General features: G+C 41.1%; 1 protein-coding gene and 2 long non-coding RNA genes across 5 annotated transcripts in view; 2 read left to right on the forward strand and 1 right to left on the reverse strand.

Annotated features, from left to right (window-relative positions):
* Nucleotides 1-17,147, reverse strand: part of LOC117514010 (DNA-binding protein SATB1) — a 122,603-nt gene extending 105,456 nt beyond the window's left edge. For 2 of the 3 annotated variants that reach the window (XM_034174294.1, XM_034174292.1), the window contains exons 1-2: nt 1,922-2,865; nt 612-850 (exon numbers count right to left, since the gene is read on the reverse strand). In XM_034174294.1, the coding sequence (XP_034030185.1) occupies nt 612-825 (214 nt within the window). In that variant the 5' untranslated portion in view covers nt 826-850; nt 1,922-2,865. Of the gene's footprint in view, nt 1-611; nt 851-1,921; nt 2,866-16,940 lie in introns of those variants that run through there. The other variant, XM_034174293.1, reaches the window with a different exon arrangement.
* Nucleotides 2,092-21,333, forward strand: part of LOC117514011 — a 35,564-nt gene continuing 16,322 nt past the window's right edge. The window contains exons 1-3 of the long non-coding RNA XR_004561770.1: nt 2,092-2,191; nt 8,617-8,712; nt 15,353-15,422. This is a non-coding gene — a long non-coding RNA (uncharacterized LOC117514011). The remainder of the gene's footprint in view (nt 2,192-8,616; nt 8,713-15,352; nt 15,423-21,333) is intronic.
* On the forward strand, nt 17,170-17,889 carry LOC117514012. The gene is made up of 2 exons (XR_004561771.1): nt 17,170-17,298; nt 17,394-17,889. It is a non-coding gene; the product is annotated as an uncharacterized LOC117514012 (long non-coding RNA).

The following is a 21,333-nucleotide window of genomic DNA, read 5'->3' on the forward strand; positions in this document are numbered from 1 at the left end:
TGCTGCCCAAAGAAAAACCAAAGCAGCCAAACAAACAAGCAGACAACTGCTAGGACGACTCAAAAAGCTGCAGGTTCTAAACCTCATTTCTAAGCAGCTGGAAGAAGAAGCAGAAGAAGAAGAAAAAAACATAACCATAAAAAGGTTCATTTTTGGATAGCTTTACTTGTTTTTCATCCGATGACACCAGTTATATTAAAAAACTATGTCATAATCTTCACGTAAAGGCTGACTTTAAACAGCAATGGGTCTTTGAGGACGCAAACTTTCCCTTAATAAACAAATGTCGGTGCAGGAGGGCTGCGGTTTGGAGAGAGGAGCAGTGACACAGGAATAATTCTCACAGTGCTCTTCTATTCGCTATTGTCGGAGCAAATAAGTGGGTTTTTGTGTGTGCATGTTGCAATGACTAAAGAAGCATTGTAAAATGGTTTAAGAGTTTTGGAGTGCACGTAGGAGGCGGTGGTGGTGGCATGTGGGCGGGAGGGGGGGGGGGTATTCAAACTGCATCTAAATAACATCCCTCTATTCACATACTTTATTCTTCTCGTGCTCACCAAAAAGTGCATGCCCTTATTTAAACAGTGTATGCATTCTGGGCCATCACTAACCTCTCTTGTGGCAGGTCTTAAGCAGGTGACTGGTTGGCTTATAGGGGACGCCAGCTAGTTTGGCCCCGGTGCTGCCGAGCCTGGAGCGGCTCAGGGGGCTGCCGTTCTGTTCCAGGCGGGCGAGCTTGGCCGGCGGTGCCTTGGCCTCCGTCATGCTGTTGACCAGCTCGGAGTTCTCCTTGCCCAAACACGTCTCGCTGAGATGTTCCATCATTCTCAGCACCTCTGCTCACTATCACCTATGGAGACAAGATGATTCAAGACAACTCAGCCGTCTGTGAATGAACAGATAAAATGTGATTTGACTCAAGAAATGAACAAAAATCCTTCTGTGTGAATATCTGTTACACAAAAGACATAAAGAGACATTTTTATAGGGGAAAAAATGTGCCTGAAGTAATCGAGAACAGAGCCATTATGGCTATAACTGTCAATTCGCCTCAGTTATGACGACTTGGGCCACAGTGATGTTTTTGTGCCCCTGTAATGTCTCCATTTTTCAATGCATGCATTATGTATGGGTGTCCCGCCAGAGAGTCCCATGTGAGCCAGGGCAAACAAGACTCTGGTGCAAACACATTAATTTGCAAAAAGATTCCACTTGAAGGATTACAGTGTACTTCAAAGAGCAAGGATCGTACACGCAGAGAGAGGGAAACTACTACCGTTCACTTTCTGAGTCACTTTACATGACCACATTCATGACACAGCTCAAGAGTATGGAAAGGGAGGCGAAAGGTCCTCAGGCTGCAAGTCGGCAACATGGGTGGTTATGTTCAGAACGTGGGTGGAAACTAAAAGTTTATAACATTGTGATTGCTGACTCGTGAGGGTGATCAAGGCAAGGAAAGATGAAGAAATAATAAGTTAGGAAACAATGAGCGGTCAGCAGCGTTGGCTGTCCACAAAACCAGTGCATAACCTTTGACCCCGCAGAAGAGAGAAAGCCACTCACTGACATCTAACACATCCTTAAGTAAAGTTTATTCACTTTATAATGACTAAAAACAAACCTGATCCATTTACCACTCATAAGACGACCCATGAATATGAAGAGGAATGTTGTTGCCAAAGAGTGGCATGAGCAAAAATCACCCACTCGCACGCAAAAAGAGCGTGCACATCATTCAGAGCATGCAATGAGGCACCTAACCCCCCCCCCCCCCCCCCCCTTTAAAGAGGGGGTCACAGGGATCCAGAGCCGGATCCAGGTCAGGATTTTTATCTCACACTTTAAAAAAAAGCAATAGTTCAAATGGACACACAAACCGGACAAGTAGTAGTGGAAAAAACAAAATTGCCGGACCAACCTGATACGCAGCACCGGAGCACAGTAGCGCATATACGAGCGTGTGGAGGTCGTCTCTGCTTCAAGTTTAGCCAGGGTAAAAAAAAGAAATAAATAAATAAAAAAAAAACCTCAACTCCTGCTGCCGGGTTTCTCTACATGCTCATGTCAGCAGCCAGTTTTAGAGAAGGACGCTGGTTTCTTCCTGTCAGCGTGGCTGCGAGCGAGCGAGCAGCCGGGAGAGGTGAGCAGAAGCCGGGGTCGAGAGAGGGACCGTGAGCGGCGACCATCGGTGAGCCCCGCTAGCTAATTCCGTCCAGAACGCCGAGGAGCGGCATTTAGCACAAACTCAGCGCTTAGCCGCGGAAGCGACTTGTGCTTTAGTTGGCTCCACAACATCCAAACCGCTTCTCTTTTCGTGTTTGTTTTTGTTGTTTGCTTTTTTCTTTTTAAATCGGCGGCATAAACACGGAATGATAAGCGGCCGCCGAAACCTCAGACGAGCCGCCGGCTTTCACTGTCGGAATAACGGTCACAGGAAAGAAAATAACAACAAAAACAAACAAAAACGACGGCTTTCGCTGGATGTGACTGCCGGCAGAAAAATAAAAACAAGCGGCCGTGTGCTGCTGCTGCTGCCGCCGGAGGCGAAATGCGGACAGACGGGTTCAAAAATAAAAGGAGGAGTGGAAAAGTGCGGTTTGCTGTCCGACGTCGAGCGTAAATAAGGCTGGCTGTGGCTGCATAGCAGAGAGGAGAGGAGCAGGAGGTGTCCTGTTGGTTCGAATCAGCGTCCGGACTCTGCTCCTTTTTCCTTCTACCTCTCTCTCTCTCTCTCTCTCTCTCTCTCTCTCTCTCTCTCTCTCTCTCTCTGTCCCCATTAAATTATTAGTTGTATTGACTCATCACTCCCCCTCTCTCCTCCTCTCCTCCCTGCTGCCTGTGCTTTCCCTTTCTCCTCATGGCTGCTGAAGGGGGTACGACGTTAATTTAGAGGCGAAAGGAAAACCATTTTTTTTAAATACCTACATACATCACAGTTTCAAAAGGTGGAAAAAGTCCGTAAGGAAACAAATAAAGTGTGTAGGAAGTGAGAGGAGACAGCGCGTGCACACATTTCCATATGAATTATTAATCGGGCTGATTATTGGGAGCAGGTGCTAAAACACTCTTACCTAAATCTCATTTATTTGTGAGTTTAATTTGAATTTAACGGTGATAGACCTGCTGAGGGATATGTTGACGTGTTTAAAAGTTTGACCTTCAGTCTAGTTTACATGTCAAGTAAAGCAACTCTTTGTTTGCAATGTAAAATAGAGGTGAGCGGATCGATCCTAATATCAATAATCTTGATACCAACGCTGGTATTGATATTGAACGATCGTCATGTAAAAAGATCGATACTCAAGCTTTTTTTTCTCTCCCGCACGCACTGACTGGTGTGCACGCAGATTCATCAAAGTCTACTCTCTGTAAGAGCAGCGCTGCGCTGTGTCACACAACACGGAGCAGCACACCCTTGTATTGTCAGCCCTCTACCTCAGGAGATTTTGTTTTAAGTTGTGTTGAGTGATAGTTTTTTAACAAAAATGTTGATTGTGATAATAAAGTATTTTGTTGTCACATACAATGTTTGGTGAAATTCCATCCTAGGTCGTTTGGATCATTTGGATCTTTGAAGCTTAAATATGAAAAAGTATCTGTATTGATATCTGCGATACTGGGCCTGTATTAACTTGGTATCAGATCAATACCAAAATTCCCGGTATCGCCCACCTCTAATGTAAAACCTGTTAAGTGGGTACAACTTCAATAATTGAAGGAAACCAAATCACTTAAACCTGTTAAGTTGAGACAATTCAATGAACTTGGTTGATTTATGTTATTACAGTTATATTATATTATTGATTGAAATGTTTATTTTCAATATCAAGACACACAATAAATAACAACAATAATAATATAAAATATAAAGAAAACTATAATCAATGGATATTGAAAAAGGAGTGAGAAGAAGTAAAACTTAATTTACTTCCACCCCTTGTCCTTAAGTAAATAACATAATTAACTTATACACATGACATATGCATTAATACATAAAAAAAAACATTGTAAAGATTATGTTATATTATACAAAGTGGCTATAGGTACAGGGGACATATCCGAAAACATCAATTCTGCAGGCAGAGGGGAAGAATGTCAAATCCCTTTGTGTTGGAGTTTATGTCAGGGTTAATTAATTAACAAATTGGACAAAACAGAGGTTGTCATGTGACAATGATCAGCCAGTCATAGGGGTGTTCCATACCTGTATCCAGTGCCCATATTATATCATATTATATTGTGTTTTATGATATTATGTTATATTATACTTTGGAGCCAGTGTGCTCTGTACTAGAGGTGGGCGATACTGGGAATTTTGGTATTGATCCGATACCAAGTAAATACAGGCCCAGTATCGCCGATATCAATACCAATACCGATACTTTTTCATATTTAAGCTTCACAGATCCAAAAGATCCAAAAGACCTAGGATAGAATTTCGCCATATGTGACAACAAAAATACTTTATTATTACAATCAACATTTTTGTTTAAAAAAATATCACTCAACAGAACTTAAAACAAAATCTCCTGAGGTAGAGGGCTGACAAACCACAATACAAGGGTGCGCTGCTCCGTGTTGTGTGACACAGCGCAGCGCTGCCCTTACAGAGAGTAGACTTTGATGAATCTGCGTGTGGGAGAGAAAAAAAGCTTGAGTATCGATCTTTTTACACGAGGATCGTTCAGTATCAATACCAGCGTTGGTATCGATATTAGGATTGATCCGCCCACCTCTACTCTGTACACTTGATCCTGTCAGATCTCAGAAGTGCAGTAGAGTAGGTTGTGATAAATACTTGGTGGGAGGTCACATGGGAAGACCAGGCGCTGTGCTTGTTTCACTGTGCAGAACAGGAGTTGCATCAGGAAGCGCATCCGATGTTAAACTAATGCCAAATCCCAATGCAGATGTGTACCTGATCGGCTGTGGTGACCCTGAACAACCAGGGGCAGCCAAAACACAAACAATAATGTATTTGTTATTACATTTCATGAAACAAATGTAATAATTGAATGTATTTTGCAATTATTCATAGCATTTCTGCAACTCATATGAAATGGCTAATGGACTTTAACATTTAAGGGCAACATGTTGGCACAAGCAGGTAGCATAGTTGCTTCCCAAGCAGAGGGTATGTGGTTTAAGACCACTTGTGCCCCATTCACTGTTTCAGTTTGAGTTGTATCAGAAAGAGCATTCAGTGTAAAACTTGTGCCATACTGGACATGCTGTGGTGACCCAGAGCAAAACAGGAGCAGCTTAAAATAAAGAAATACAAAACCATTTACATATCATTTCCAGAAAGGCTCTTAGTAATGTTTCAGTTTTGAGCAATTATTCTTTACGGGTGTTTTTTGTTTTGTTTTGTTTTGTTTTTTGATTTTTGTCATACTAACTCTCTCCAGTTTTTGGTACTGGGAGCAAATTTGTGTTTCATATTTTGCCTAAGGACATAGTGAGGAACAGATCCAGTGACCTCTTACTACACCAACAGCCTGCTCTACCACTTGAGTAACCGCTGCCAAACAGGATGACTTCATCACAGAAATGTTTACTGATGTCATTTTCTTTTTGTTGTTTAATTCCAGGGTATATTACAGAGACAGAGAGAGAGTGAACAAGTAAATGACATTTATCAACTCTCCAAAATAAGACTACAGTCCAAAAGAGGGAAACTGGTGGTATTAAAAAATGTAATTCCTTTACCAAATAACATAAAATTAACAACACAAAACTCAAGATGCAGCATTCAGTGGCTGTGGCTCAAGTAGAAGAACAGGTTGTATGCAAAATGAAACTTTAGTGGGTCCATTCCTGTGTATGATCAGCCATGAATAGGTGTAACAGGAAATGTGTCTGTATTTGATCCCTCAGTAATACACAAGCAGCATCTTTATGAGATAAAAACTTGGCATGAAATCTGCATGAAAACCCACAAAGAATTAGGAATATATATAAGTTAGTCTTACTTAATTCAGATTACTTTAATATTTACAATTGCATATTGTTTGAGGAATACAGTGAATAAATGCAAAATACTTCATATTATTGCCTTACTATATTCATATTTTTACTATATTCATATTTATTTTTAATAGTGAATTATTTATCTTAACTGAACTCAATTACATTCAGGCAATCCATTTTAATAACTTATTTGAGTTGAACTAAGTTATTACATTTTACATTGAAATAAATAACATTCTTCCAATTCTTCTCCTGTAAATTAATAGTTGCTCAATCAATGTGATATTTCTTAGTAAATAAAAATTATGGGTTATTTACACATATGTAATATGTGTATAATGTGTTGACCAGGACCTTCTCTTGTTAACTTTTTTCTCAAATTCTGTGAATATTATAAATTATATTTAAGATGTGATGTAAAAATAGTCTCAGTGGAAAAAAACTTCAGCTGTTTCTTTCCCAAGTCGGAGGCAGCTTCCTACACATAAATATGGAATATAAAACTATTTTTGCTAAAAAAGAAAGAATGAATAAAAATGTAAGACAGATACATTCAAAACATATACATGTTGCAGTTAATGATAAACTGTAAACATACAGTTCTGTGCAACAGTTTGGGGTACCCTAGTTTGTTTGCCCTCCACTGATTCAAAAGAAAATCAAAAGTGTAATGCCCAAACATTTCTATTATACACTCAAAAAATGGCTCTTTGGATGAAGTCAGTTCAATTATGTGCAGGATTTCCATCTAATAAATATATGTATCCCCAACTCAAATAAAGAGCGCCCGTGCAAGATAATTTAATTTAATTTAGTTGGGACTACACATAGTTATTAGATGGAAATCCTGCCCATAACTGAATGGAGTTCATCCAATGAGTCATTTGTTTGAGTGATAAACTCAAACAAGTGGCTAATTGGATTGGATTCCATCTAATAAATATATGTAGTCCCAAATCAATTAAATTACATTATCTTGCATGGATGTGTTTAATTTTAGTTAGGGCTACATATATTTATTAGATGGAAATCCTGCGCATAATTGAATTGAGTTCATCCAAAGAGCCTTTTTGTGTGTGTGTGTGTGTGTGTAGTTCCACTGAATGACTTTTTTTTTCCATCAGTTGCCATGTTATAAAGCTCATTTTCAACTTGAGACCAAAAGAAGCCATTGATTTCTTTGGATGTGTTTTGCCTGCAGCCACATGACAACATACAGACAGCTGCTGATGATCACTCCACAATAACATGAACTACGTACAGCCTGATTGTCTTATAAACTGAAAGCGTCCACCAAAAATAAATAAATAAATAAATAAATAAATAAATATCATGTAGTTTTACCCACTAAAAAAATCATGCATTTTAAAAGATGAAATGTAGACACATTTCACTTATTTGTGTTAACTGATAAATGTTGCAGCTTTTGATTGCTTGTCATTTTGCAAAGCTCTGCATGTGGTGGTTTGTGGAATTACCTTACAGGACAAATCTGGCCCTCAGGGCAATCATTTGACACCCTCTGAGATAATTTTAACCTACAAGAGTTTAATAGTCTTCTGAATGTAATCTATTCCATGGAGTGGTACAAAACATAAAGCCTCAAAAAGTGCGTTTATGTCTGGGAGAGATTAACTATTGGCTGAACTATACAGCAATTACACAATTTTGCTTGACAGTCCTTTTACGACACGGACTGTACTAAAAAAATACTTATTTCTGTTTTCATAGATGATTAATTAACACTGTCCAGTGTTGAAAGTCCACATAACCTGACAGTAACCTTTAATGTATACTGTATTTATTCTCATATGGTGAAAATGAGCTACACGCCTCGTGGTGGTTGTTGTGAGTAGATAAACTGATCCAGTAACACATAACATTCACTTATTACACTGTAAATATGGCATAAAAACATATATTACATAATCAGAAGTGATTGTTTTTCTTCTTAATTAGAATTTGGTGATAATGTATGATATTAAATGTCTAAAATGAGAGAACACTGATTAAAGGTCACTTTAAAAAACATTTAAGTATTGATACACTAACTGCAAACATTTTAGTGGAATGACTTTTTGCACATTTCTGCTTGCATGTTATGTTCTGGTCAGTAAATAGGAAAAAGAACAGATTTTCTTATGTGAACATTCTGAACATTCAGCTAATGCATCAGTATTCCTCTATTATCACAAAGTTTTTTTTTTTGTTTGTTTTGTTTGTTTTTTGTCTTCGCAACTCGTGCTGTATTATGTCAGACTGGATTATGGCAAAATATTAGACAAGCTAATCTCTGTTGATAGTGTCAACAAAACCCTGAACTGTCAAAATGGTCCAAGAAATGAAATGAGGAAAGAAAAGGAGGAATATTTGGAGGCTGCAGAGAAACACGCGCTCTGCAAACAATAGCAAGCTGGAAGGTTTTCTCAAGTCGACATGCGAGCTATTGTTATTATTTTGTAATTATTTCATCAACCTTTCCCCGCTGCACGACAGGCTTTGCTGTACTGGAGAAAGCTGGGCTGGCTGGAAATATCTGACAAACTAATCTGTGTTGATATTGTCAATAAAGCATGCTATGATGTTTTTACTGTAACCTAAAGATGGCTCATGAGTAATAATGGTTCATCTTTGACTTTACAGATGAAGGGCAGACTGATATCACACCGGTGACACTAATACACCTGCACCATCCCCTCGTGTGACCCTTGGTCAGGCTCATATAAATATGACTTAAAGGTAAAAACTATCTGTCATTTAATAATTCTTTGATGAAACTTTTTTTATTGGGGAGGTGGTGTGGAAGGCTAAAAGACAATCAAATAAAAATGTTTGTCCAGATTGTGAAGGGGGGGGGGGGGGGGTGAGTGAAGGAAACCAACAGAAAACAGGAAGTACATACACCTTATGACAGTGACAAGCCGAGGTTCTCAGCAGAGGTCAGGTGCATGCAAAATGCTCCGTTAACACCCCCCAAACCCCCCCCCCCCCTCCAAACCATGCTCCCCGTCAGGTGGCGATCACCAGAGAATCTTCTGCAAAGTTTTTTGGGGGCTCTTAAAAATTATGATATTAAAGGAAGATTTCATACAGTACGACTTCAACTCTCAATCAACCAGACGTGAAACTAAATCATTGTTCCTCCCACCCAAGTGAGGTCATGTTTGTTTGTCTCAAAATATGTCTGTGGTTGGAAAGTGTTCATTAGGTCTTAATGGAAAAACACAGTGTGTAACTTACTTTTTCACACCTGTCATGTAATATTGACTTCTAGTTTGCACAGAGTGCAAAACCTGAGGGGGCGACAGCGTAACAGAGAAGGGTTCCACAGCACTGTGGTTTTTGCAGGAAATGGACGAGCTGTTGAAGCTGCTTGTATTCAGTCCTCAATCTGACTGCACGCACGAGCAGAGGCTGCCGCACAGATGCAGTGATCAGTTCTTATCTCACCATTCTCAGAGTTCGGCTGAGCTGCCAAGGCCGTGTGCTAAACACAGCTGCGGTGTGCCGTGTGGTTAAATGGATTGACTGCGTGTGTGAAGGAAGGATCCACACCATGCAGTGTTGTTTTGTTTTTGCAAACATATTCCAAAAGCATGACAGTGGTTTCATAAATTAAGCATTTTAATAACATTATAGAAAAATCACTAAAGATTAATATGTAAAAACAGCATATATTTATTTTTTATTTGCTTTATTTATTTATTTTTTTATAAATGTTGCCTCAACACGGTCAACAATGGCTGCAGCCTCCATTAGATGCAAGCAACCAATCCTGCAGCACACAGACCTGCACGGGAAAGCTGTACAGCACTCTGCGTGTTCACGTCTTCCACCCTGACATGTTTTACACGATGTTCGCTGCAGCTCCCGCCCTATCTTTGTTGTTTTTTTTTACCCCCCCGGCCTGCACTTTGCAGTGCTCAGGCAAACGGCACAACGGTGAAAGCAAGCCATTGTCAGCAAATGCTCTTTTCGATCTGGCATGACGCAAGCAGCCGCAGTCATTTCCACTGTGACTGTCGGGCACCATCAGAGAGCATCGATAACCCCTGCCAGGCCTTGGCACCACCAACAGGTGCCGGCACTGCCAGCTAGGTTGGCACCACCATGCATGTGAAAACCCTCTGACATCCAGAAGGGCACAGATTTGCACTGAATGCATCACTGAATCAACACTGCTGATTATCAATTAACATATACTGGTTTGTATCACACAGAAAGGGGGAAAAATAGGTTTGGAAACACAGAAAGCCCATTTAAAAATACTACCTGTCTGCTGTCATAATCACACAGTGAATACAGATTTAGCTCTGTTCAAGGTGGGTTTACTCAAGCCCGTGTTGCTTTGTGTCAGGCAGATACAACACGTCGTGTGCAAAGCATCAACACAAGTGTAATTGTTCAGGCTGGATTTTGTGTCTGTTGGCTACGTTTCTAAAGAAAACATGAAAAAAGGACACGTGAAATATGAAAGACAGAGTGCTAAATTACAACAAAAGATACCTCGTATTTAACGTCAGAAGCCACGGCACCATTATGCCACAAATATTTACCTTCGCCAAATATATTATTCCAGGTATATATATATCCCATATATATATGTGTGTGTGTGTATGTTAACATCTCAGCAGGATGTTTATATAATGGCTATTTCCTTTTTTAAGAGAGACTAATAAGCAGAACACAAAAGGGAGAAATTAATAAGAAAATGTATCATTGCTGGCCCGGCATCAAGAAGCATCTTTATTTACTGTGTCAGGCAAAGCCGGCAGCATCAATAACTGCACGTAGGTGTTGTGATGTCTTCATGCTCGCCACTTATGATGCTTCTAATGGGCATTAATACGATTATTTGTGTTACTAATACAAATTAGACTACGCTTTCAGTCTCTGCAAACAGCACGAGGGTTAGACTTTGATTTTTCTGCACGAGTATGTCACAGTTAAATAAAAAAAATGCAAACATAATAGTATTATTAAATGCGGAAAAGGATTTAATAACATGTCATAACACGGCGGTGTCAGCGTGCATTCATAGATCAACCTCGTCAAAATAAAAGACGACGCGTGCAGCGGCTGCACGTTAAGGCTGAAAACAAAAAGCAAAATAGCAAATGTAACAAAAATGATTTCTTGTTCAAACAAAAGCACAGATGCAGAACTAGATGGCATTTTATTGAAGAGCTTTACATTCATTCACACAAACGTATGACTTGACTTTGGATGAAAAACAACAGTTTGATATTGTGACAGAAAACATAAAAATTTTACAGGAAGACACATAATGAGATATTCAGTGATTATTGGGTCTGTAATATCAGCTGTGTAGTTTATGAATGTTTTCGACATCTGAGGATTTAAAAAAAAAAAATCCTTAATCTGTTGTTAGGGAGTAAGCACAGATACGCTGAATATTCCATAATGAACACATCCTCCAATCGAATTAGTTTCACGTTTTCCATTAGCCTCTCATGCTGCGAGTGTGGCTTTCAATTACTAGTGAAATAAGGTGATTTCTGCACTTCTCATATGTCCGTGCTTTGGTGTGGGAGGAGGGAGAAAGGAGAAAGAAAGAACAAGGGGAATGTAATGAACAGAGAGCCGGCTCCTAAGTGCTTAATTGTTTTATAATTACATGAAGTCGACAGAAATAGAAGCGGAGCGAGTGGTCTCCACCTAGGCTCTGCTGACAGGAAGGCCTAACACCACTTCTCCACAGTGACGGGTTTTTTTTCCCCCCTTTTCCTCAATCATATGAAAGGCAACTGCCGGTGATGATGGCTGTGTTTCTCTCATCATAAGCCTCTGTTCTCGAAAACCACCTTTACGCTGTGGCGCGCCCTGTACACAGTGCAACTCCTACCCACACCCACAAACACTTGTACATCTGCACTCTTGCACCAAGCGTGCTTCAGCAGCGTGTTTGGTGTGGGGGGGAGTTCACTTGGGAGACTCTCGGAGGATGTTTGGGTTGTTGATTTTCACGTTTCTCCCTCAGCTGTGACCGAGCCTCTTACTTGTATGAGTTATGGTTTGCGATTTGATTTTCGAGCTTTGGTGATCAGGAATCGGCACCCCCTAACGTTTGCAGAGAGACTCGTCGATTTTGCTCTCAGAGTCATGGCCTGAAATGATCTGGGGTTGAAGTTAGCCTACTGAGCTAGCGGCCGCCAAATCCGTCCTCAAATGGATGTGTATTAAAAGTTCAAACCTGCATGTTTTTGCTACTTCAATCGTCCCGCCACTTTGCTTCATTACCCCTCCCTCTAGCTGCGCGGCTCTCTGTGTCTTTATCAGATTATACGAGGGGTCACACAATGTTCAGCAGGCAGATGTTGTTGAAGACTTTGCTGTCACTGCTTGCCGGACCTGGTCATCACATGAGCAAATGATTAAACGCTAATTTCTGCCTCGTGGACTGCAACAGTTTTCAGCATCAGAGAAGGACAGGGTTAGACAGCGAGCCAAAACGGCTTTGTCCTTGCTGTGGCACTAGGAGGACAGACCGGGTGAAAAAAGGGTGGGCAGACGCAGTGAAGGCGTGGCAAGGAAATGAAAGCAGGTGATGTGATGGTGTTGTTCACCTCAGCATCCCAGAAGTGACACTGAGATGAAAGGAGAAATGGCGTACTATTCCTGTAGGGGGAAACGGCCCTTAATATCTAGCTTTAGGCATAAGTATTGTATAAAACATATAGACTTAAAGATGTGGTTCTTTAGCTACATTTTTTTTTTCTTAGAACTTTTAATCCCTTGTCAAAGGATGCATCATCCATCCACTGACAAACAAAACAGTTGATAAGGAAAGTGTGTGTGTGTGTGTGTGTGTGTGTGTGTGTGTGTGTGTGTGTGTGTGTGTGTGTGTGTGTGTGTGTGTGTGTGTGTGTGTGTGTGTGTGTGTGTGTGTGAATACAGTATGTGTTCAAATTGTTTCGTTGGAACATGTGGGCGGGTATTAACAACCTGATCTTAGGAGGATGCGCTTTCCTCTAAATCGCTTTCTCTTTTTTGTGCATTATCTGAACAAAGGATTCAGAAAAACCTACACAGATCGGATAAAGACAAGCATTGGAATAAAAGGGAGTGATTTTTTTTTTTTTCTTCTCAAAATTAACAGAAACACACTGGGACCTGTATTATTGTGGTTTGAATTGTAAAAACTTTTTTATGCTTTCTTAAGCTGTATTTGCTATGGTAGCATGAAGCGTGCCACCAAATCAAGAGGGATGTCATTTTGTTACAGCGTGACAAAACCAACATGACGGATTTTGGTGCTGTTTTGTTCTTTTTTATTTATTTATTTATTTAGTTTTATTTTTTTTTATCTCCCGGGGAGGACACGCCAACCCATTCAGTAAACAGACCCCAAAACAATGCTGTGCTTTTATCGCTAAGCCAAGGAATCTGGATCAACAGTATGCAAAGCACATGCCAGAATAAATGCAATTGAACATGCTGGGACAACTTACCCCCCCCCCCCCCTCACCCCACCCCAACTCCTCCCATTCTCCTTTTTATTTTTTAATAATAATAATAATAATAAACAAAGTAACTTTCCAGATCCTGCCAAAAAAAAAAAAAAATGCCCAAGTCACATGCTAAGCACTCTGCCAGGGTGGCATGTTTCAAACAGGAGGGGCATTTTCTTGCATTTTTGATGCTCTGGAATGCAACAATCCTTTTATTTTCCCCAAACTAGTCACAACGTGTCATAAAAAAAAAAAGCTGGGAATCATTGTTATCTTTCTTCTCTATTAGCAAGCATAGCAGAGCTATTTCATATGGTGTGTGTGCGTGGAGGGGGTGGAATCCCCAAAGAGCCACATGTTAAAAAAAAAAAACGAGACAGGCCTCTTATTTACTGGCGACAGTCTAATAAATACATTTGCTGGCAGCTAAACAGGTATTTACTCTGTTCCCTACCACAGGTATAATTTCACTGTTTGCTGAGCTGTTATTTTGCTACAGCGATAATTATCGAGGTGGTAAAGAACGACGATTAATGGTTTTAGGCGAGATATCAGTCTCATCATAGTGAGGCACAGCCCAGCACTAAACTCCCAGCAAATACTAAACAGCGGGAGGTTTTAATAATGCGCATCTTTGCTGGGGGAGTTCAAAGCTCCAACCTTTTGTGCATTGCTTTGAATACAAAGTTAAGACATTGAGAAGTTTCCCTCATCACTCCCCCACATATATATGTATGTATATATAAAAGCAAATGCATATTTAATTTTAAGTACGTAATATCATTTCAGAACAGACTCGTGCAATAAAAACACAACACATAGTCTCAAACGTGCAAACTAATTGGTCTCAGGGGGTCATGGGACAAACTTTGGCATTAACCTGACAACCTGCTGCTCATCCTTTATTAACCTGAGCGACGCACTTGGATGTACCGGACTTTGCCGGCCTCCTCTCCGGGGGTCTAATGAGGACCCCGGAGATGCTGAGCTCGCCAAGCAGCATCAGTGTCGTCAGCATCTAGGAACACGCACACACAAATACACACACACACACACACACCCAGGCAACCTGATGAACCAAAATGACAATTAAGGGAGTTGCGATACCGAAGCGTTGCTGGGATTTAGATGGTTGAGGAGGGAGTGGGAGGAAAAGACGGCGAGCGATCATTTCTTCTGAGCTGACTTCTTGCCGGTGCCGTACCGCATATACCATAAACACAGTGCGGGCTCGGCAAGTTGTGATGGAAACAAAGCCGTGCTCTGCTAACAAAATAAAGTAAAATAAAGATGTCTGCGTGAATAAAAGTGCTAACACCTGTAACTCACCAGTTAAAAGGTAGACTTCTCACATCTGCTGCTAATTGTTAATCACAGCAGGTTGCAGTGGAGCTATGAATGTACTTAAAGACTGAATTACACAAATAAGACCCTGCATTTGTTTCCCGCTGGATCCACGAGTGCTCTCATTCGATGCCGTCAATAGAAAGAAACTTTACGAGACACCCCCCCCAACACACACACACACACACACACCTAGACAGATACGCCATGTCGATACATGGATGTTTTTGTGCCACTTCCACAACCGCAAAGTGATAATAGTGGTTGTAACAGTCTGAGAGCGACAAGTAAAACCGAGAGGCTTTTGTTTCAACGTTCTCGAGCTGTGACGCTTAAGGCTTTTGTCTCGTCTGAAGACTTTTACAAGAAGTGACACATGGCAGCCTGAGACAGGAAAAGGGTTGTGTGTGTGTCGCTGCTGTCAAAGGCACTGACCAGATAAGCCGCAGAACCTTCAACTGCCACCGATCTGCAGAGATAAAAGGGAAACAAATCACCGTTTCCATGCTGTGTAACCTGTTGGTTTTTTTGGGGGTTTGTTTGTTTTTTCCCTCCCCATGCAGAATTGCCATGCTTGACCTGATAATCAGAAGCGATGATGGAAACCGCACAAAACCTGGCTACAGCAACGAAGTAAGTAAACAACACACAAAACCAGCATTGAGATGCTCAAGGAAGTGTGAAATGTCCAAAAATTTAATGCCAGGTTTAATTGCAATTTACTTTGTGCTTTTTGATCAGTCATTTTAAACTGTTTTTTTATTATTATTATTAAATGAGTCACTTATAAGACATCAGAAAATCATTAAAAAAGTGCACCTCGGCTTCCTGAGGCCAGCTATGATGCGTTGAGAATGCGTATTTTGTCAAATTGACAGCCTAAAACCAAAAAAAAAAAAAAAGATATTCAGTTTTAAATGATACAAAACAGAAGTGCAAATCAAGAAAATCACATTCTCACATTTGGAATGTTTGATATTTTTGCTCAGTCTCTTTTCCCTTCTTTTCTGTTGAGTAATCCTCCCAGCTCAGGGGAATACATCTGTAAAACCCTAAAAACATAATAAAGGGTGGTTACAATGATGTGTGTGAAATGTCAGCTTTCTCACAGAGTGAAACCTTTACACAGTTGTTTAACAAAAAAATCACCCACAAAACATCAGTGCCCACGCGTCTTTTTAAGACGGCACTACATCTTCTCATAACTGCTTTGTGGTTGTCTGTCTCTGTCTTTGTCTCTGCCTGGTTGTACCTGAAATTACTTTTATAAGCACTGTGACAAAAGTCACAGGTCAGAGCAGCAGCACGACTCCGGTGTGTGTAACTGCCTCACACCAAGTGGAGCAGAAAGAAACACTAAATTCATTAACCCTCATGCATCATTTTCTTTTTTCCCCCCTCCACCCTCAGTGGGCTTCTGAGAGTTAAGTGGAACACAAAGTGTTTCATTGTAAAGCAATAAAAGTGTTGCAGCAGGTTGACACATAATTAAATAGTAAGTATATGGAGAGAATAAATGAAGTGGCTCTAATGGTCTAATAAAAAGTAGTAAAAGTAGATGGCCGGCTGGGCTGCAGCTTCTAACAGACATGTCAGCGGTTTGACAATATGCACGCTTCATTCCAGTGAGAAAATGAACAGAAGTGAGGGCCAAAACTTGCAATAGGATTGCTTTAAATAATGTGTTATTTCAGTCGGAAATTGAATTTTATTTTGCGAATAAAGTGGATGTCAGCGCGCAAAAGCGCACAGCATCATGTTTTGTGCGCAATGGATAAGGTGGAGATGGAGAAATCACAGGTGTACAGTTGGCACCGGCCTGCGTATTTCAAATATACGCACGAATAAGAAATTCTTAAAAAGTTGCGAAAACGTGATATTTTTTTTCTCCTCCGTGTGAAATATTTAATCCCGCAGCCACTTTTTGCTCTCCGTGGGTTCTTAAGAGATTTGGAAGGAAAATAACTCTTCTAAATTGCCATAATTCGTTCACACTCCAGTAATTTATCCTTCTAATTCCAAAGAGGCGCGCCTTCTTTTTTATGAGTCACGCAATAAAATAAAATTTAAAAAAAAGAAGAAGAATGTGATTTAAAACAGATGCGGCTGAGGAGCGCTCACAGTGACAGAGAGACAGATCATTAAGCGTACCTTTAAAGTCAGCAGTCGCCCGACCTCTTGTTTTCCATCAAAAGTTGAGCAACCCTCGAGTCACCGCTCCGCGGCGAGAGATCCAAAAATAGGCAACTGTTCTGTGGGAGTGCGAGAGTTTAGAAAGTCAAAAGTCCTGCGGATGAGGAGGAGTAGTCGTCTGCTAGAAGAGGAGAAGAGAGGAGAGGAGGGAGGGGAGGGGAAAAAAAGCGCACCGGCGAAGGCTGAAGTTGTGGAGCGCACAGGGCGGACGGAGCGCACGAAATGCGAAGAAGCGCGCACTGCGGGCAGTAGGGGTGAAGTGGAGGAGAGGAAGAGTGGCGGCATGTGAGGAAGGGCTGCTTTGAGAGGGTGGCAGGTAAACGAACCGCCCCTCCCCGTTTCTGATGCTCAAATCGATGATTTGCCAGCTGTGGCGCAGCTTGTCTCATTGCCCCACTTTGGTTTTTACAGGCGCTCCTCTCCGACGTGCCGCTCTCCGGGGACACGCGCCGAGAGAGAGAGAGAGAGAGAGAGAGAGAGAGAGAGAGAGAGAGAGAGAGAGAGAGAGAGAGAGAGAAGCCAGGAGAGCTCTCACTCTCCTTCATTTTCATATTTACACGCCACATGTTTGCACGTCGACGACAAGAAGAAGAAGAAGAAGGAGGCAGAAAAGTCGATGGCGCGCAGAGGCGTGCGCTTCGCTCCCGCGCAGGGCAGCATGCCAAAATTCAATCCGCGCACACCTGAGCGGAATATAAAAGCGCACGATTAAAATAAAAGCCGTTTATTAAAACAGATGGGCTCGTTTGTTAGAAATCCGAAGTGTGCGAGGAAAAAAAAAAAGTTTTCAAAAATATAATTAAGTTTGAACAGCGCGTGTTAAAAGAGAAGATAATGCCGCAGTCTGTTCGCCGCGTCGACATATTTTATTTCAATTAATTGCGCAAATATAAACAAGGCTTTACGGAAAAAATCATTATATTACAGAGTTTTCAGATTTTGTCTTTTTTGTTTGGAGCACAAGCTGTTGCTTTTCTTTTGTGCAAGTTTGCTTCTGCATCTTCATCATATTTCGCGCACATGACTGCGGGCCTTCCCTCCAGCAGTATTATTATTATTAATAATAATAATAATAATAATAATAATAATAATGGAAAAATAAAATTACTTGCACACAAAATTAAAATACTTGATTTAATACATTTTCTCAGGAATTAACCCACAGAATGAATAATGGGAAAGCTTTTATTCTTCCCCCTCGCAGAGTGAAAAGTCCACTTGTGTTGTTTGAAATGCGTTTTCATCCACAGAAAGATGAAAATGGAAAAAAAAAAAAAACAACTTTAAATGGCTTTGTTTTTTCCACGCACAGGCTGAAATCAATCGTGAAAATGTCTCATCTCAGATGTCACACCATTAAAAAAATTATATGGAGAGAGTGTGATGGAAATGTTTCAAATCATTAAAACTATAATAAAATAGCTCCACGCAGCGCGCGTGCGATCACGTATAGTAGTGTGGAACTCCCACACGCGTGTTACACTGCATGTTGCATTTTTATTTGTTGGGTTTTTTTTCTGCATGCTTTGGTTTTATTTTCTTTCTTCTTCTTCTATTTTATTTATTTTGATTTTTTTTTTTTTGCCCTTGGTCACAATTGCTGCTTGCGCGTGCACGCGCGCGCGTTAGATGATTGACAGTTTGCATCTGCACGCGAGGCTAACTGCTCTGCACTAGCAGGTGCGCCGGAGCCCACAGGTAATGCAGCTGTTTGCTTACAATATGCATGTGTTTCTCTTATTGGGTTTTTGCATAAATAACACGCTGATCCATTTACATTTAATTTACGCATCCACTTTGAAAACAGAATTAGTACGGGGGGGGGGGGGGGGGGTACAATACATCAGAGGTGGAAAAAGGCTGCAAAATCACACACACACACACCCCTCCCACCCGAAAAAAGGATCGGAATTATAAGGTGTGTTAAGATATAGAGTGGCTCGATCTCTTATTGTAAACCGATGGCTGAGATACTTCTCCGAAAAGTTCATTTGTTGTGGTTTCGGGACTCCACAAAACTTTCATTATGAAGCATCTGAGATCTGCATTTAAAAAAAAAAAAAAGAAAGAAAGCAGGCAGGGGGGAGGAGAAAAATCTCTCGCACAATCTCTGCACTCTCCCGGGAGAGAGTGCATGGGAATTGAAAAGTTCCAGTAAAGAGATTCAAATTTGCTTTCTGCATAATTATAAATTTATGCTAAGTTGGGGATGTTTTCATCATTACGGACAACAGCTGGTGATTTCAATGCGGCGTCTGATTTGTTGCGTGTGCGCGTGCAGTTGTCGCTGTGACCACAAGAGGGCCCAGTGAGCTTAAAAAAAAAAAAAAAAACAAGGAAAAAGTTGCAGCTCTCCATCAGAGAGCGCTCATTTGTGCTGCAGAAGTGAAAAATCAGAGCCTGACCCGTGCACTCGAACGCCTCACGTTGGAATCCTCGCTGCGGATGACTTCCAAAATATTCATGCAAATATAAATGTGACCGGGGCTGTGCACGTTTGCACGAAAAGAAATAAAAAAGCAATGCTTGTGAAGCTTAAACAAATCAAAGCAGACCTTGAGAGACATCATCTCAGCCGTCTGCACGTTTTTTCTTTTTTTCACCTGGAAAACAATAAAAAGCACTTGGAAAATTACAAGGGTTATACACCCCAGAATTAATCTTTTCCAACCCATAACTAAATTGAGAGAGAGAGAGAGAGAGAGAGACGCTGCTGCTTCTTCATCAAATGGATATATTTTAATTACAGGCTATTTATGACTCAAAGTAATTTGTCTCAAATAGACGCCCAACAGGCAGACGTCTCGTCTAAATCTGGAATGCTCCATCATCTTTTTTTTAAATTTTATTTGCTCTGATTTTGTGGTTAACGTTTGTGACTTTCTTCAGCACCTCTTTTATAATTGCTCGCTTTTTACAGATGAACAACATGTAGGGGTTCAAAGAATTCTTTTTTCTCTGATCGTGCAGTGGTTACCAAATGAATCCCAGTCCACAGGGACCCATAACATGCACATTTTCTATCTGTACATTTCTCTATGTAATTGTGGAATTGTGTCAGGAAGGGCATCCGGCGTAAAACTTGTGCCAAATCAATATGCAGCTCCTTGGATCTGCTGTGGTGACCCCAAGTGAAAAACAAGGGAGCATCCAAAGGGACTTACCTGCTCTACCCACAGCTGATTGGCTCAGTCAGGTGTTTGATAGCTTTTGATTGGCTGAGTACACCTGAGTGAGATAACCAGCTTTTAACAGACCAAGCAGCAATGGGGAAAAAGTACAGGTTAGAAGCCTTCGAGGACCCAGATTGGGAACCTGCACTACAAAAAAGGGCAGGCAGAATTCTGATTTCATCCTCAAACCTTTGTGATGTCATAAGGTGAGAATGTTGAAGAAGTGCTTTGTCATAATCTGAAGTAATTGAGTGATTTGAAAAAAGGGGGTGGTGGCACATTGCGCCTCAATTTATACACTCAACAAAAATATAAACGCAACACTTTTGGTTTTGCTCCCATTTTGTATGAGATGAACTCAAAGATCTAAAACTTTTTCCACATACACAATATCACCATTTCCCTCAAATATTGTTCACAAACCAGTCTAAATCTGTGATAGTGAGCAATTCTCCTTTGCTGAGATAATCCATCCCACCTCACAGGTGTGCCATATCAAGATGCTGATTAGACACCATGATTAGTGCACAGGTGTGCCTTAGACTGTCCACAATAAAAGGCCACTCTGAAAGGTGCAGTTTTGTTTTATTGGGGGGGGGGGGGGGGATACCAGTCAGTATCTGGTGTGACCACCATTTGCCTCTCCTTCGCATAGAGTTGATCAGGTTGTCAATTGTGGCCTGTGGAATGTTGGTCCACTCCTCTTCAATGGCTGTGCGAAGTTGCTGGATATTGGCAGGAACTGGTACACGCTGTCGTATACGCCGGTCCAGAGCATCCCAAACATGCTCAATGGGTGACATGTCCGGTGAGTATGCCGGCCATGCAAGAACTGGGACATTTTCAGCTTCCAAGAATTGTGTACAGATCCTTGCAACATGGGGCCGTGCATTATCTTGCTGCAACATGAGGTGATGTTCTTGGATGTATGGCACAACAATGGGCCTCAGGATCTCGTCGCGGTATCTCTGTGCATCCAAAGTGCCATCAATAAAATGCACCTGTGTTCTTCATCCATAAGAGACGCCTGCCCATACCATAACCCCACCGCCACCATGAGCCACTCGATCCACAACATTGACATCAGAAAACCGCTCACCCACACGACGCCACACACGCTGTCTGCCATCTGCCCTGAACAGTGTGAACCGGGATTCATCCGTGAAGAGAACACCTCT

Source organism: Thalassophryne amazonica, chromosome 7 (assembly GCF_902500255.1).
Source record: "Thalassophryne amazonica chromosome 7, fThaAma1.1, whole genome shotgun sequence".
Taxonomy (NCBI): domain Eukaryota; kingdom Metazoa; phylum Chordata; class Actinopteri; order Batrachoidiformes; family Batrachoididae; genus Thalassophryne; species Thalassophryne amazonica.